This window comes from Python bivittatus, unplaced genomic scaffold, assembly GCF_059951505.1.
Source record: "Python bivittatus isolate LINGU-HERP-01145 unplaced genomic scaffold, Pbiv_v1 ctg000700_np1212, whole genome shotgun sequence".
Lineage (NCBI taxonomy): Eukaryota > Metazoa > Chordata > Lepidosauria > Squamata > Pythonidae > Python > Python bivittatus.
The window spans coordinates 4,625,145-4,640,602 of record NW_028277098.1 but is presented as its reverse complement, the minus strand read 5'-3'; the positions used below and the strand labels follow the sequence as shown (position 1 = coordinate 4,640,602).

General features: G+C 36.0%; 1 protein-coding gene and 1 non-coding gene across 6 annotated transcripts in view; both read left to right on the top strand.

Moving 5' to 3' along the window:
• COP1 (COP1 E3 ubiquitin ligase) overlaps positions 1–15,458 on the top strand; it is a 132,254-nt gene that overhangs the window by 113,641 nt on the left and 3,155 nt on the right. For all 5 annotated transcript variants that reach the window (XR_015798332.1, XM_088153207.1, XM_088153206.1 and 2 more), the window contains exon 19: positions 14,527–14,571. Coding sequence is in view for 4 of the 5 variants with exons in the window: in XM_088153207.1 (XP_088009333.1) it covers positions 14,527–14,571 (45 nt within the window). In the remaining variant the exon portion in view is untranslated. The remainder of the gene's footprint in view (positions 1–14,526; positions 14,572–15,458) is intronic.
• On the top strand, positions 3,606–3,741 carry LOC112541476 (small Cajal body-specific RNA 3). The gene has a single exon (XR_003085455.1).

Below are 15,458 nucleotides of genomic sequence, written 5' to 3'. Positions count from 1 at the left end.
AAAAGATGTCTTACTCTGTTTATCTCTTGATGGAAGGAGAAAGAGAATTAAATGTTATTTTATCAATATTGACATCAACCTGTTGTGACACAGTGAGCAAAATAAATGGCTTGTTACTAAAAGAAAAAGTCATTTCAGTAAAATAGTTTCTATGAGAAAGTTTGATAGATAAAAGTACAATTATACATTGTGCTGGGCACAATCTCATTACACTTAGAAAATGGTTTGGAATTTGTCTTATAATATGGCAAGCACATTTATTCTAATTTTGAATGAAGTTTCTAAAGCTTTCTAAAGCTTCACTAAAGTGAAAAATGCAAATGACTTTATTTTTTTTAAAAAGGTTTCTAGTCTTCATTGTTGCAGGGATTTTCTTAAAAGAAATGAAAGCAAATCCTGCTTTAAGAGTCCCTAGAACTATTGGAACTATAGCACGTGATGCAAATAACTGAAGGAGGAATTTCTAAACTTTACAGTATAATTAGACAAAATTTGGAGGGGACAGAGGGTGCAGTCTAGTTCTGTATTTCTAGCAGACCGCACAAAGGTTTCTAGCGACATGATGCCATCACCAAAACGGGAAGGATCAAAAATCTGGGACACGTTTTTTACTTGGACTAGAGATGGATGGAATTGGAGGTGGGACTGAGAGTATTTTGCCTTAAAGAGAACTTCCCACCTCAAAACCAGCCCAACCCATCAAATTAAAATGTTTCTACCAAAACCCAGCTATTTTGCCATAAAATTTTGGCAGTGTGTTCTTGAGATGCTAATGAAGCTGCATTGTAGAAATTTCACACAAACTGTTTATTTCTAAATTGTTCGGCTGCTACACTATTTTTGAAACTTCTTTTCCATCTGCGCTGCTTCATAATAGACTACCTAATTCAGTATCTATGAATTCAGAACTTGTGACATTACTAAGAAATAGTAGCACTACTCAAGTATGCTGAGTAGTGCTCAAGTAATTAACTGACATTTTATTAGTGAGCATAATAGTAGAGTTTCATAATTAAAGCTTGCCTGGCATCTATGTGCTTGCAGAATTTAACAAGCTATATTAGAGAATTTTGTTTTCCTCTTGTAGTAAACAATCCTTACTAATAGGGATGTGAAAAGTATGTCCCAGCAAAGTAATCCTCCTCAAAGTAACTTTCTCTGGAAGGCTCAACAGGTGCTTCAAAGGCTGTGGCTGTATGTGTGTGTGCATGCACATCTCTTTTTATCACTGATGGTTCCACCGGAAATGATATCTACATATTCATATATACACGTAAGCAACTGGGAACAGCCATTGAAGCAACTGTATGATACTTCCTTTTTTTTCTTCCAAATAATTTTATTAAGAATTATAAATGAAAAGAATAAAAGCCAATACAGGCTACAAAAATACAAACAGAAAAATACAAAAGAAAAGGAAAAAGTGTGAAAAAGAAAAATAGAAAAAGAAAAAAGAAGTAACTTCCCCCTTCATCCCAGCAAGTAGACAATTGTAATAGCTTATCACTACCTCTAAATACAACATAATCTTTTTTCACCCCATATCTCCTCTATTGAATTCAAAAAACAAAACAAAAAATCCAAATGCTTCATCAGTCATTCTTTATCAGCAAAAGTCCAGTAAGAGCAATCAGATGTAACTATTTTTCTCCTTTAGCTGATTGGTCAAATAAGCCAATCTTGTATTCCTTCCCTGAGTTTTTAAAAATACCTTTTAAATCCTCCTAAAAGAATCCCAGGGCTAGTTTTCTGTTCATCTGTTTCAAGCCAAAAATCCTTCAGAACTTTAACAGATTTCCTTTGGATATCCAATAAGTAAAGTTTGTCCTTTTGTTTGTCACTTCTAATATAGTCCTTCAGAACCTTAACAGAGCTCTTTTGTATATCCAGTAAGAAATAAATTATCCAAGTCAGTTTCCTGGTTCAATATTTGTATATCCCCTCTTGGGAATAAGTCATCCATTGGTTCTATTTGTGTGCCCATGTCTTTCTCCATATCTTTCTCATTACTTGTTACATTTAAGTCCCCCTTCAAAGTTATTTCAGAATCATCCGTTGTAACTTGTTCTTGTTCTGTAAGATCATTACAACATGCTCTGTCAATCTTGTCAAGAAATTTGTCTATTTTGTCTAGAAGCTTGACAGATAAATATTCCCAAATTTGTATTATAGATTTCTGCTCCATTTTCTTTATCCTCTAGCTCCCTAATGTCCAACCTTCAAAGTCCCCTTACCATGAAAAACTCAAAACAATCGCCATTTTTCCCATGGGAAAATTTCTTCTAGTTAATTCAAAGCTCTTTGTGGGCAATTTAAAATTATAATTCCAAGTCCATCTGAGCCCTTAATCCATTGTTAAACCTTTTAAAGTCCATATTCTGAGCACCCTTTTGCTGTTTAATCCAAAAAGTAATATTTTTCGAAAGGTTATATACAGTATAACTTGCTGTTCCAAAGGGTCTTAATCCTTTTAAAGCAGCAGAAAAAAAAAAAAAGCAAATCCAAAATGATTAAGAAATGAGGCTCGGTCGAGCTTAATGTCCTTTTAAAAGGCTGTATTAATGACTGTGAGCAAAGATGGTTGCTCCCTCAACTCCCAGCCACTCAACCCATAGGCAAACCGTGAAATGACAGTTCCTGCAGTTTACTCAGGTGGAGCCGCTGTGCAGAGTCACAGAGACTATCTCAAAGATCTCTCCTTAATCTGGAGAACATTTCAGCGGCCAGGATCCTACGTCGTGTGCCAATCTCTGTGGTAACGCCATCCTGCTCCAAAATGGGATGTGTAGCTCACCATGGCTCTCAACCCAAAGTCCTGCAACTGCCTGATACTTCCAAAGGAATTGTCTCCTTTACTGCTTCAAGGAGGTGTATTTTGCTTCCACTACCATGTTTTGCTAAATGTCACTTTCAGTCATTTGCACAACCCCATTTTCTATAAAATTTCCAGAAGAAACATATATAACAATATCTCTGGAATACACATTCTAGTATGGCACTCTCAGCTGTCTTGAGAACGTGACTCTTAAAAAGCAGTGTGGGAAATAGCTTCAGGGCCTTGGGAGACAAATATGAGGGGGAAAAAAATTCTCTGTCTTGGAAATCAATTCAGCTAATATCTTAGATAATTGGCAATTTCTGGTCAGTTAAATGTTACTGAGCATTGCCTTAGATGGAAAAGAAATCTGAGTTGCAGTAAGCTTTACAAATAAGCCTATCCAAGGAACTGCTTTTCTTGCCATTCTTTTCTAGTAATTCCCCTCAAATTACTTGTGGTATAAATACTTTAGTTCAGTTCAAGGACTGTTCTGAAATTTCTATTAAATTAGGGCATGGGGGAGGGTTTGGGTCAGGGACTCTAGGATTTTAGCCTAACTGAATTATAGAAATCTTGAAAACATTTTATATGGGATGAGATACATGTGTTTGTCTGTTCTTTAGAAAAATCTGCATGAGCTAACCTGGATTAAACTTGCTTCCTTAACTAACTTTTCTATACTCTATTTGTATGTATTAATATGAGTTTACGTTAAGATGTGTTGCAGTCTGGAATTTGAAATAAAATAAGGGATGTAATAAAAGAGTTCTTAATGGATTTTAGTAAAAGTGGAAACTGAATGTATCTTAGTGAAGGCAAGCGATGTGTCTATTGTCTGTATTTTCAGCATTTCTAGAGTAATATAAAGGCTCCTGTATGCTTTAAAACAATTAGGTGATCCAAATAATTTCTCTTTATACATCTTTGAAATCTGTACATAATCCCCACTGCTACAGGCATTGTTACAACATCATTGAGCTGATGCTGAAGAAAAGAGAATGAAACTAAGCAAGCATTACTCTCTAAATGTGTAAGGCTGCATATTTTATATAACCAAACACTTATTTTTTTGTTCCAGTGAGCTAATGGGATTAACTCTAGCCATGAACCTGAGTGCTTTATAGCTTTATAGTTGTAGGACAGACCTTTACAGTGAAGAAAATATCCTTTTCTTCTTGTCATAGCAAGTCATTATACAGAGCAACAAAAAGCCTTTTAACCTCATAGCTGGCATAAACCACTTCTAATCCCTCCATAAAGAGATTTCCACATACTTTATTTTTGGCTGGCTGATTGGTACTTAATCATTTGATTTCACGATTATGTTAACATAGTTGACATTTTTATTGTTAAAGGTTCTAGCTATTGTGGAGGAAGTGGGACATGGCACTTTCAACCTTCTGTTCTTGTGTTAATCCCAGTCAGAATAGTTGGAATGGTGCCATATCTCTGTGGAAAACAGTAGTCAGAGGGTTTCACAGTTTGCCCTTTCCTGTCTCCTCTAATTCCTTCTTAGCTTTGTTAATTACACTTCCATCCTATAATGAAGATCTTGGTGCAAGTTTTAAATTGACTTAACCTTGCCATTAATATTATACATTATTAAATTTCCATCCCATCATGTCAATAAATCAGTTATATGTGCACATCTAATTAACTATTCACCCAGTAAAAATAATACTTGAAATTATTATAGTGCATTTCATCAGTGGATCCAAAGCCAGGTAGTTAGGTAGTTAAGCAATACTGAGCTTCAGAGATCAGCACACTAAGTCTCTATTTCTCTCTAACATCCCAAAGTCAAGTATTATAAAGATAGCAAATCTAGCAAGAGAACCATGGATGTTCTTCAAATAGTGGCACTGGTGATGTATGAAAGTTTTGTAGCTCCATCTAAGTCTGATTTACCAGGAAAAATGAGGGATTTCTGCCGACTGTTCCTATTATGAGGAACCATGAATGAAGTTGTTATTACTCTTGTATTCTAGGGGGAAAAAAATCAGGTTATCTATTATAGCTTTGGTATGCCATGTAACATTAAGTCAGTGTCACCCATCTTCTGATAGCTGAAACATACTTTTTTCTTAATTAAAATGGTAAGCATATTAATACCTGACATCAATTTACATAGGCTGGGGGAGTAGAGGGAAGCATGGTTAAAATAGTGAATCGTGGAGTAGGTTGCCTCTCTTGCGGGTAAACATTTGTATTCAGTGAAATCCTTTATTTGTTTAAAGTATGATAAATGTTATCTCATGACTTACATCCATTGTTATAAACTGAGCAAACGGCTTAGCCTCTTTTCGTATAATATGCACAGATACAAACATGTAAATATTTGCTACTATATTTCGGGGGAGGGAAGCTTAATTAAAAGAATAGCCTTTTAGTTTAAAAGAGTAGAAAATGCAAGTGAGATTGCCAAACCTCAGCTTTAGGGCAGTGTAGACTTAAAACATTTTTATATTTTCAGATGTTGTGCTTGCTTATAATTTAGCCTCTTGCGCTAAGCTTAGAAGTAGGTAGAGTCCTTAATGGTTCATCGCACACTGGGAGGGAAAATTAGGGTTGGGAAATATGTGCCATTTCCTCTCCCAAGGATACTGTTAACTGTTAAGTAATTGGGCCTTAATGTACTTCAGGAGGAGAGAATGTAATTTCAATTAAAATAATAGTTTTTTATATTGGCTCCAATTAATTAACTACAAAGGTTTATTTGGAGTATATCTTTGGCTGCATTTGGTATTATGGGCATTCATTGTTGGCCATGGCCAGTCTCGAAATACCCATTTTCAGAAGACAGAAATGTGTTCCCAGGATGCTTTCTACTTTTATCTATTTTTTATCAGGTGAGCTTTCAAATAAAATACGGGCTGCAGCTGGTCATATTTACAATGCTTCTAAGTCAAAAAGCTAGAAAATTCTGGATTAAATACATACACAGATTTAGAGGATTTTAAAGATTAATATACAATTGAGACCAGAGGTTTTTCTTTTGGGATTGATCGACAAACAGTTGGACAAATGTCATGGAACTTTGTTTTTGTACATGATAACTGCAGCAACATTATTGTATGCACAAAGATGGAAAGATTCAGCACTACAGGTAGTCCTCAACTTACGACCATTTGTTTAACAACCGTTCGAAGTTACAACAGAACTGAAAAAAGGGACTTATAACTAGTCCTCTCACGTTTGACAGTTGAGTGTCCCCACAGTCATCTGATCAAAATTTGGGTGCTTGGCAACTGGCATGGATTTACAACAGTTGCAGCATCCCAGGGTCATGTGATCACCATTTGCAACCTTCCCATGGGGCTTCCAACAAGCAAAGTCAATGGGAAAAGCCAGATTCACTTAATGACCATGTGATTCACTTAATGATTGTTGCAAAAAATGTAAAATTGGGTGTGACTCACTTAACGACCACATCGCTTAGCAATGGAAGTTCTGGTCCAGTTATGGTTGTAAGTCAAAGACTACCTGTACCCACAATTGAGGGTTTGGTGAAGATGATGGAACTTGCTGAGATGGCAAAATTGATTTCTTTGATGAGAGAAAAGACAATATCTACATTTATTGCTGACTAGAAATCCCTTATGGACTTTTTGAATAAAACAGAAACAGAATGGTTTATGGTTTTGATGATTAGACAGGATAGATTATAGAAAGAAGAGAGTTCTGTTGTAACCATAGAGTAAGAGCTAATTTTAAGTTTGTACTTACAACTGCTGTAAGGAAGATGGAAGCTACTTCTTTATATCTTTTTTCTTTGATACATTTTCTTTGATACATTTCTCTCAGTTCCATACTTCTCATTGCATCATATCTAGCATTTGCTGAAAATCATTTGGGTTCTCAGCAAACAAACTGCCTTTTCTGCATATAAAAAAATTGCACATTCATGGTCCTAACTAACACATGCCTGTCACCACAAGCATTCCTTATATATTTACCCATAAGTATATTAAATCATCAAGGTGACATTATACAGACTTATTTTAAAATAAGCTATTTGAATCCTATAGACCCATAGTGCAATGGAATGTATCTACAAGGAGGAGAGTGATGTGGGAGATCAAGGCTATCAGGAAGGTGTGGGTGCATTCCAGGAGGGGGGAGGAGGCAAGAGGCTGCATAGTCCGCAGGAGGATCATGGGAAGCGAAGGAGGTTCAGGATAGCCACTCCCTAGAATCTGCTAGGGTATATCCGCTAGTTGCTATAGTATAGATTTAGTTTGGCAAGATTCTGTCTATAAGGTATAAGCTAATAAAGGAATTGGGCTGGACTGGACTGTTTCATCATTGTTCTTGGGTTGGTCCTGACATCAATCTTGCCAAACTAAATCTATACTACAGCAACTAGTGGATATACCCTGTGAGATTCTAGGAAGTGGCTACCCTGAACCTCTTTCGCTTCCCATGATCCTCCTGCAGACTATACAGCCTCTTGCCTCCTCCCCCTCCTGGAATGAACCCCCTCCTTCCTGATAGCCTTAATCTCCCACACATAGTCTCATATAGAATTATATATATTTAACTTTCTTGTAGAAGTATTTACTATTTTTTTAGGTTATAATAAAGCATATTTTAATCAAAATGAATTATTAAAATGTACAAGTGACCAGGAATGTATAATGTATAAGCTCCAACTTTATGTTTGTAAAATGGAACATATTTTGCAAAAGTGATTGGGTTTGCTAAGTATAACCTTTTATATAATGATCTGTTACTTCCTGAATCAAAAACACATTCCTGGGACACTAAAGGAATTTGCTCAGATTATCATATCCAACCATCTCAACCATTATACTTATTTTATTTAAAAATGACTTGTCACATTTTCTTTATGCGGTAATCCCACAATAGAGAAAAATGATTGTCATTTAGATTGATTTTTTTCAGCAATATACTAAGGCCCACAGAATTCATATTAGAATTAGGAAACTTCTCCAAGCAATTTCACAAAATCACTTCTTGTAACACGTTAATGTTGCTTATGTCCTTCAGTGATAATATTCTATGTAATAGCTATGTGATATTATTGTCAACTTCATTAGGAAGATCAGGCCTTGTTGCACATTAATATCTTAGTGCTATTTATTGTATAAAGTGGATTTTATATATTTTTTTATTTTTTAAATAAAATTAAATTAAATACTTTTATTCAGTGGATGCCATTAAATAGATTTCAGAAAGCAAAAAAAAAAAAAAAAATGAGGTACATGGAATATATTGGTGTTCTTGTCAGTTAGCTCTGTTTTGTGACCTTTCACAAATTTCTTACTTGTCAGCAGGTTCCAAGGTTAAAAAATATGATGGATCAGAGTCCCGTTGTGCTAAAGCTTCATCCTCTCTTGAGAACAGTTTTTGGCTAGATTCCCACTGGGAAAATTTGCAGCTTTCAGCACAGGAACATGAATATGAAAGTTGATGTGCTAAGCATTTATAGAGATAATTTGAAGGATTTCAGTGCTGTGTTATAAGTTGCTTTGAGGAAAATCAGTGCAATAATCTGAAAAACCTGGGGCTTGATTGCATTTTAAGTAAGTTTCTCAAGGCAAATTCAAGAACATTTTAAAAATCGGAAAATAGATAATCTTTTCCTGGGCAAACAGTGTCAGTCCTAGATAGAGAAGTAGGATATTAACCATGGTGTGGATAGTAGTGTGAATCAAAAGAAAGATTGAACAAAATATTCTCAGGAAAGGAGGACAACCTGTCTGATAATAATAGCATAAAATCTACTTATATACAGTATTATCTTCAGGCTTGTCAACCAATTAAAACATTTTTAGTTGCTTGGTTACCTTTTTTTTTTTTTTTGGTCACTTAATTTAATTGAAGGGCTTGTATTTTCAAAATTTAGTTATACAACTTTTTAAAGAAATTGGAGGGATTCCATCCAGAAAAGTTAACATTTATTGTAGGGAAAATAAGGAGCATCATTAGTGTCAAAAAAAAAATAATCAAGCACTGCACCCTACTATAGCTAACTCCTAATTCTTGGAATCCTAATTTATGTTTTTGATACATATATTCAGATAAACAGAGTTCCATCTCTTGATAGTTTCTAAAACAAATATGAAATAAATGGCTAGCTTTTCTTAATTGATTGCATTTTTACAATAGTAATATAACCAGTGGATGTCATTCTTAAATATAGTCACATATTAAATGATATCATGGTTCTAACATACTTCTCCCTCTTTATATTATTTGGCATCATGACTAAATGATAATATGAATTAGATTTCCTGAATTGTTACTAAGTATGTGAAGCTCAGTTTTGTAAGGCTGCTGGTCTGTTATGATTACATTTTCCCATAACATGTTAATTTAATAATGGCATGGGGTCAGGTTATTTGAGAGACTACCTCTCCCTGGTTACATCTGCCCATCCCATCAGGTCCGGCAGATGGGCATGTTACGGGTCCCGTTTATTAAGGAGTTTCATCTGGCGGGACCCAGGAGGATAGCCTTTTCTGCCCTGGCACTTGCCCTCTGAAACATCATCCCCCTGAGGTTAGATTGGCCCTGATCTTATTAGCCTTTCAGAAGACCCTGAAGACATGGTTTTGCCATCAGGCTTGGGGATCCCAGGGAAGTACGGAGACTGCAAGATGACTGTATTTTTTGTAAGCTGCTAGTTGGCACTCCTTGGACTGCTAGGAGGTCAAACCAGTCAATCGTAAAGGAAATCAACCCTGACTGCTCATTGGAAGGATTGATAATGAAGCTCAGGCTCAGATACTTTGGTCACCTAATGCGAAGAGAGGACTCTTTGGAAAAGACCCTGATGCTGAGAGAGTTTGGAGGCAATAGGAGAAGGGGACGGCAGAGGATAAGAGGGTTAGATAGCATCACTGAAGCAATGAGCATGAAACTGAGCAAACTCAGGGAGGCAGTGAAGGACAGGAAGGCCTGGCACGATATGGTGATGGGGTCATGAAGAGTCGGACACGACTTAACGACTAAACAACAGCAACAACGAGTTGGCACTCTCACATGTTTTATGTTTTATGGTTAATTCTTTTAACTTGTTTTTAATGGTTTGTGTTGTTGTTGGTTATTTATATGTGTTTTGGTTTTTGGTATTTTAACTCTGTGGGCGGCCCAGAGTCACTCATGTGAAATTGGCGGCTAAATAAATTGAATAAATAAAATAAAAATAAAATAAAATTTATTTGGCAAAGGTACTATATATGTTTTGATCATCAGTGTTCTTGTTCAGTCTTTGACTTGGCCTCCTTTGCTGCTCCTGCCTCGTGTGCTCTTCCTCCCCTTTCTGGCATATTGTAAGGAGGAGATTAAAAGCTTTCATTTGCCAATTACTTTTAATTTTAATCACTGTTAATTGCTATTCTTGGACTTGATATTATAATACATTATAATTTAAAACATCCCACAGGACATACACAGTCCCCTTAGCCCTCATTTTGTGGTCTCCAGAGCATGCCAAGAGAGTGTTGCTGAAATTCTGCAAGAAACTCACCAAGTTTGGCAGTATGAGTTTTGGGACTTTTGTAGGGGCAAGGATAATAAGAATATCTAAAATATTCTGGTGCATTAACACTCAGGGTTTAATGTACCATTTTTCACTTTTAGCACACATCCCAGCACCATAAAATTTGGAGGGGGGGAGAAACCCTGAAAATTATCACATCCCCTGGTGTCTCTAGAAATGCCCTCTTTGGCTTCCAGGCTGAAAAGCTTTGCCCACCCCAATTTGTAGGAATGAACTGGGAATATAAATGTGAACTGTGCTTGTTCAAGATCAGTCATTCACAGGATGAGGGAACAAAGGAATTCACAAATCTATGTTGAACACTGCTTGGAAAAAAATGATTTTATTTTCCTACAGAAGACATGGTGCCAGGATATTTCTTCCCCTTATTTGTCAGGTTTTTCCTCATGCCCGCCTTCCAGCAGTTAAACATTTCTAAAGCAGTCATATTGATTATTTCCTGATATCGCCTGCACTTCTTCCTCAGGTTAGTTCTTTTGACATTCATAACAGAACAGAGAAATTCCATCTACCCCTCCTTCTGACCTTTTTGTTATACAAGGATCTTCTCCCTGTGAGATGTTGTAATCCAGATGGTATTACTCAACTTAAACATCACCTCAGGTGGAGTTCCAACTTCAGTGAGAAAATGACTGCTTTACTAAATAGCTAACAGATGCTGAATCAAAGAGACCTCATATTGCAACTTAACTCAAATGTGTATCTTGAGTTAAGTTGATTTTCAGCACAATCAGTCATGCGCTGTACACTCAAGTGACCATTGTATGCCAGCCCAAAAAGATCAATATAAAGAAGTGATGGCTTAATCATGACTGTAGGCTTCAGTGAGAAGCTTCAAGAAAGCTTCAGAATAGAGTTAGGAAGGATAGATATGACCCTCTAATTCAGCTATTGGTCTAGTTTTGATCCCAATATAAGCAATTATTAAAATCCAGAAGATTTCTTATTATATGGCTCAATGGAGTGGATCTTGGCCACAGTACAATAAGAAAAAATGAGAGAAAAACCTGGGAATTGGTGGCTAATAGCATGCATATGTATAGCATTTTACAAGATGCACACATCCCAGCACAGAATTGGGTTCAATATTTGTCCTCTCTATATAGCTGCCCCATAGTATACCAACAACAGCTCACATAGAACTCAGTGCACTACCAGAGTGACTAGCTGTCTCAAAACTAGAATGCAAGCAGATGATTTTAGTTTTGACCCTTGGAAAAGTCCCTGGAGAGTATATGACACCCCCAGAGGTATATATGCAGAATCTCCATTGGTAGGTCCCTATTCTGACTAAACACTTTTCAAAAATAGACAAAATGTATTAGATCTAATAATTGGAAATTAAAAGTAGTATATATCCCATTTTTTAAAAGGGCAGTAGGCAAAACCTTCCAAATACTGCTCAGTCCTTTGGACATCTCCAAACTTTATGCCTGACATCTTCTGAATAAACTGGAGGATTAGGAGGAAGCAACAAACTCTTTACATCTGGAACAGGCAGGATTTCATAAAAGCCATAGTACAACAGATCATTCTGTTGTGTCCCTCTGAAGGTCTTAATTCAAAAGTACACCAATGGATTCAAAAAACAACTTTATGTAGCACTGATTGATCTCACCTTTGTCTTTGATTCAATAGATAGGCCCTGATTATGAGAGAAATTTAAAAGGACAGATATTGATAGATGTCTACTCAGGTCAATAATTGGATTCTGTGCTGATATTACAGCAAAAGTGAGAATGGGCCCCCAAGAGTCTTTATCAGATCCCGTATCATTGGAGAGAGGTGTTAAACAGGATTGTCTACTTACCTTTTTTAATTTATTTGTATCAGTGATGTTGTACTGTAGTGGTATGAAGTCATCACATTTTTCCTTCCCTTCCCCAGTGGATGTAAAATCCCAGTTCTAACACATACTGATTACATGGCTCTTATTTCCTGCATCAAGATTGGCCTTAGAAGATTGCTGACCAGATTGGCCAACTATTGTAAAAGGGAAAAATTGAGGATAAACCATGGCAAAGGTAGTAGTCTTGCCAGAAGAAATATCAAACACAGGTAGTGAATTAATGCCCATCACAAAGAGCAATGCTCTTCTTTTAAATACTTAGGGATTTTTTCCACCAACCTCTTGGATGGAAAACATGCATATCCACTATCTTAGCAACTGCCCAGCACATTCTGGGGTTTATCCTGAATTTTTCTACACTAAAGAAGGGCAGTTAGTAGTATCTGCATTTGAAATATTTCATTCTAAGGTGATAGCTCAGGTGTTATTTTGGGGGGGGGGGGAGAATATGGATGAATGGGTCAGACACCAAACTATTGAACTACTCCTTGATTCCAGCTGTTAGTAGCCAAGTATCTTTGTCACATGTTTTTCCATAAGTTAAAATGGGAGATGGAATTGGAGTCTAAGATCTGAATAATCAGCTAAGACAGCACCTAGCTGATCTTAGCTGATCTTCCCACCTGCCCCCCAAAAGAGAAAAAAATGTAACCAAGGTCCAGTCAGAAAATCCCAAGACTGTAGGCTTGAGTGCAATGTAAAAGAAATACAGAACGAAATCCCAGAAAATGATAGTGGGAAAGGTCGAGGGACTCTACTCTTTCCTCTAAATAATACAAGATTGAACAAGACTGGTTTGGTTCTTATGTCTTAAAGAGGCTAGTTCTATCTATGTATTTATATTCTTCAACAATGGAAGGGTTTATCTCATAAGTCTGCTTGAAATTCTAACTTCTTCTTAGAATTAGATGTTTGGCATCCAAAATCTGGAAATATCAAGAATTATATTCGGGCCCATATATTTTCTCAAAAATGCACTTTTAACTTTTCATTATTTGATTATTATATTATGTTTCTATAACTGCAGCCCTATACCTGCTTGGCTAGAAGTAAAGTTAGGAGCTATGTATAGAATTGTACTGAAATACATTTTGGTTGTGTTGCACATAGAAAAGAGAAATAGGAAAGTTAGAAATAATTTTTTAAAACCTAAATAATATTAAAGTTAATGCACATATGCTAAAAGAGCCATAAATGCATATAGCATCTGTCTTCTGAGTATGGATACTTACATTCCTGGAATCTAAGCTATGTGGAGAAGTTTTAAAAGTTTTTTTTTTTTTTTTAATCTGTAAGTTTAGAATCAAGGAATGTCAGAAAACAGCTATTCTTGTGACATGGGTAACTGTGAGAATTAATGTTATATATTCTTGAATTCCAAATAATCCAATTTATCTTTATTGGTCATATATCAGTCAGTGGTAGGTTTTTTGCAGCTTCCAGCTCTATTTTATACTTGTAAATTGTCTTTTCTCTGTTGTGGATGAGAATTGTTTCCAGGCAATTAAACAGTTGACAGCTATATACTTCTATACTTGGAAAGAAATTCACCTAATATTTCCCAATTTATTAGCATATTCAGCATGGATGTTAAGATTACTACCTTAACTTCAATTTCCTTGCTTAGTAGAGCATGAACAAAACTGGTAAGCATGTTTAATGTTAAACCAAAGGATTTGCTTTAAATACTTGAATACTTTTATTGCTTCTCGACTGTTTATATGAATTGTTTTATATTTGGCGTAATTTATGCTTTTCTATCCAAATATTTTCTGCCTTCTAATGATAGAGATTTTGAGTGTTCTATAAACTGGCTTATTCACCTTTGGAGAGCTTCAAATATAGCAAGTTGAATTGCTGTGCCGGGCGTAAAGTAACTGACAAAGATAATAAAGGAGTAGTTAGCATATTAAAAACCATTACAAAATTATGGTTGGATTCAGTTATTTTCCATTCTGTTATATAATAAAATTTGCCTGTTTTGTTTGTTCCAGTAGTCAATAATTGAGCTTAATTGAAGCACCTTGAGAACTTCCATACATATGCCAGAAAAAAAGAAAACTGTTTATATTTCTCACGTATTTCCCAAGTTTACAGATCTCACAATGATTTCATGTTTGTCAGCTGGTTTTAAGTAAATTGTATCATGTCGCCAACTGATGGTGTTCCCAAACTGTTTCAGGCACAGTTTCTCAAAGGTTATGTCAAATACAAGACGTCTCTTGAATGCCGGAATCAATCAATCATATCTGATTGTTAAAGCAAACAGCACCCAATTTACTTGGTTTACTCCCTGCGGCATAATCCCTAATAGTTTTTCTTCTTTTGCAGGAGTCCAATGTGTTGATTGCTGCTAACAGTCAGGGTACAATTAAGGTGAGTTTTAAAACATTGACCAGGAATAGCAGCAAGGTTACAGAAAATTGGAAGAGACTATTTCAGGATTCCATTTTTGTGCTGGTGTTTATAAGTTAAAATTACTTATTTGCATCTACTGCAGGCTGAGGAGATGGGAATAGTGTCAGCTGCAAATTGGTTCTGTCCAGTTAGGAAAAAGTGTGGAATGTAATGGTATCTAGCAGGCACTAGTTTTAAAGACATTTATAGAAAACAGCAAGCTGCAACTAAAATATTATGTGCTATGTGGTCAAAAGAATTAAGCTAGAATACAATGGTGCTTAAAAGTTTGTGAATCCTTTTGAATTTTCAATATTTCTGCATAAGTATGAGCTAAAATGTGATTTGTGCTCCACACAAGTCCCAAAACTAGATAGAGAGAACCCAATTAAAACAAATGAGTCAAAACATTATACTTCTTCATTTATTTATTGAGGAAAATGATCCAAAGCTACATATTTATATGTGGCAAAAGTAGGTGAACCTTTGAGTAACTGGTGTGCCCCCCTTGGGCAGCAATAACTGTAACTAAACATTCCTGATAACTGTTGATCAGCCCCACACATCGGCTTGGAGGAATTTTAGCCCATTCCTCCTTACAGAACAGCTTCAACTCAGGGATGTTGGTGGGCGTCCTCACATGAACTGCCCACTTCAGGTCCTTTGATTTGGCCATTCCGAAACATTAACCACCTTCTGCTTTAACCATTCTTTGGTTGTACGACTTGTGTGTTTTGAGTCATTGTCTTGCTGCATGACCCACTTTCTCTTGAGCTTCAGTTCACAGACAGATATCCTGACTTTTTCCTGTAGAATTTGCTGGTACAATTCAGAATTCATAGTTAAGTCAATGATGGCAAGCCATC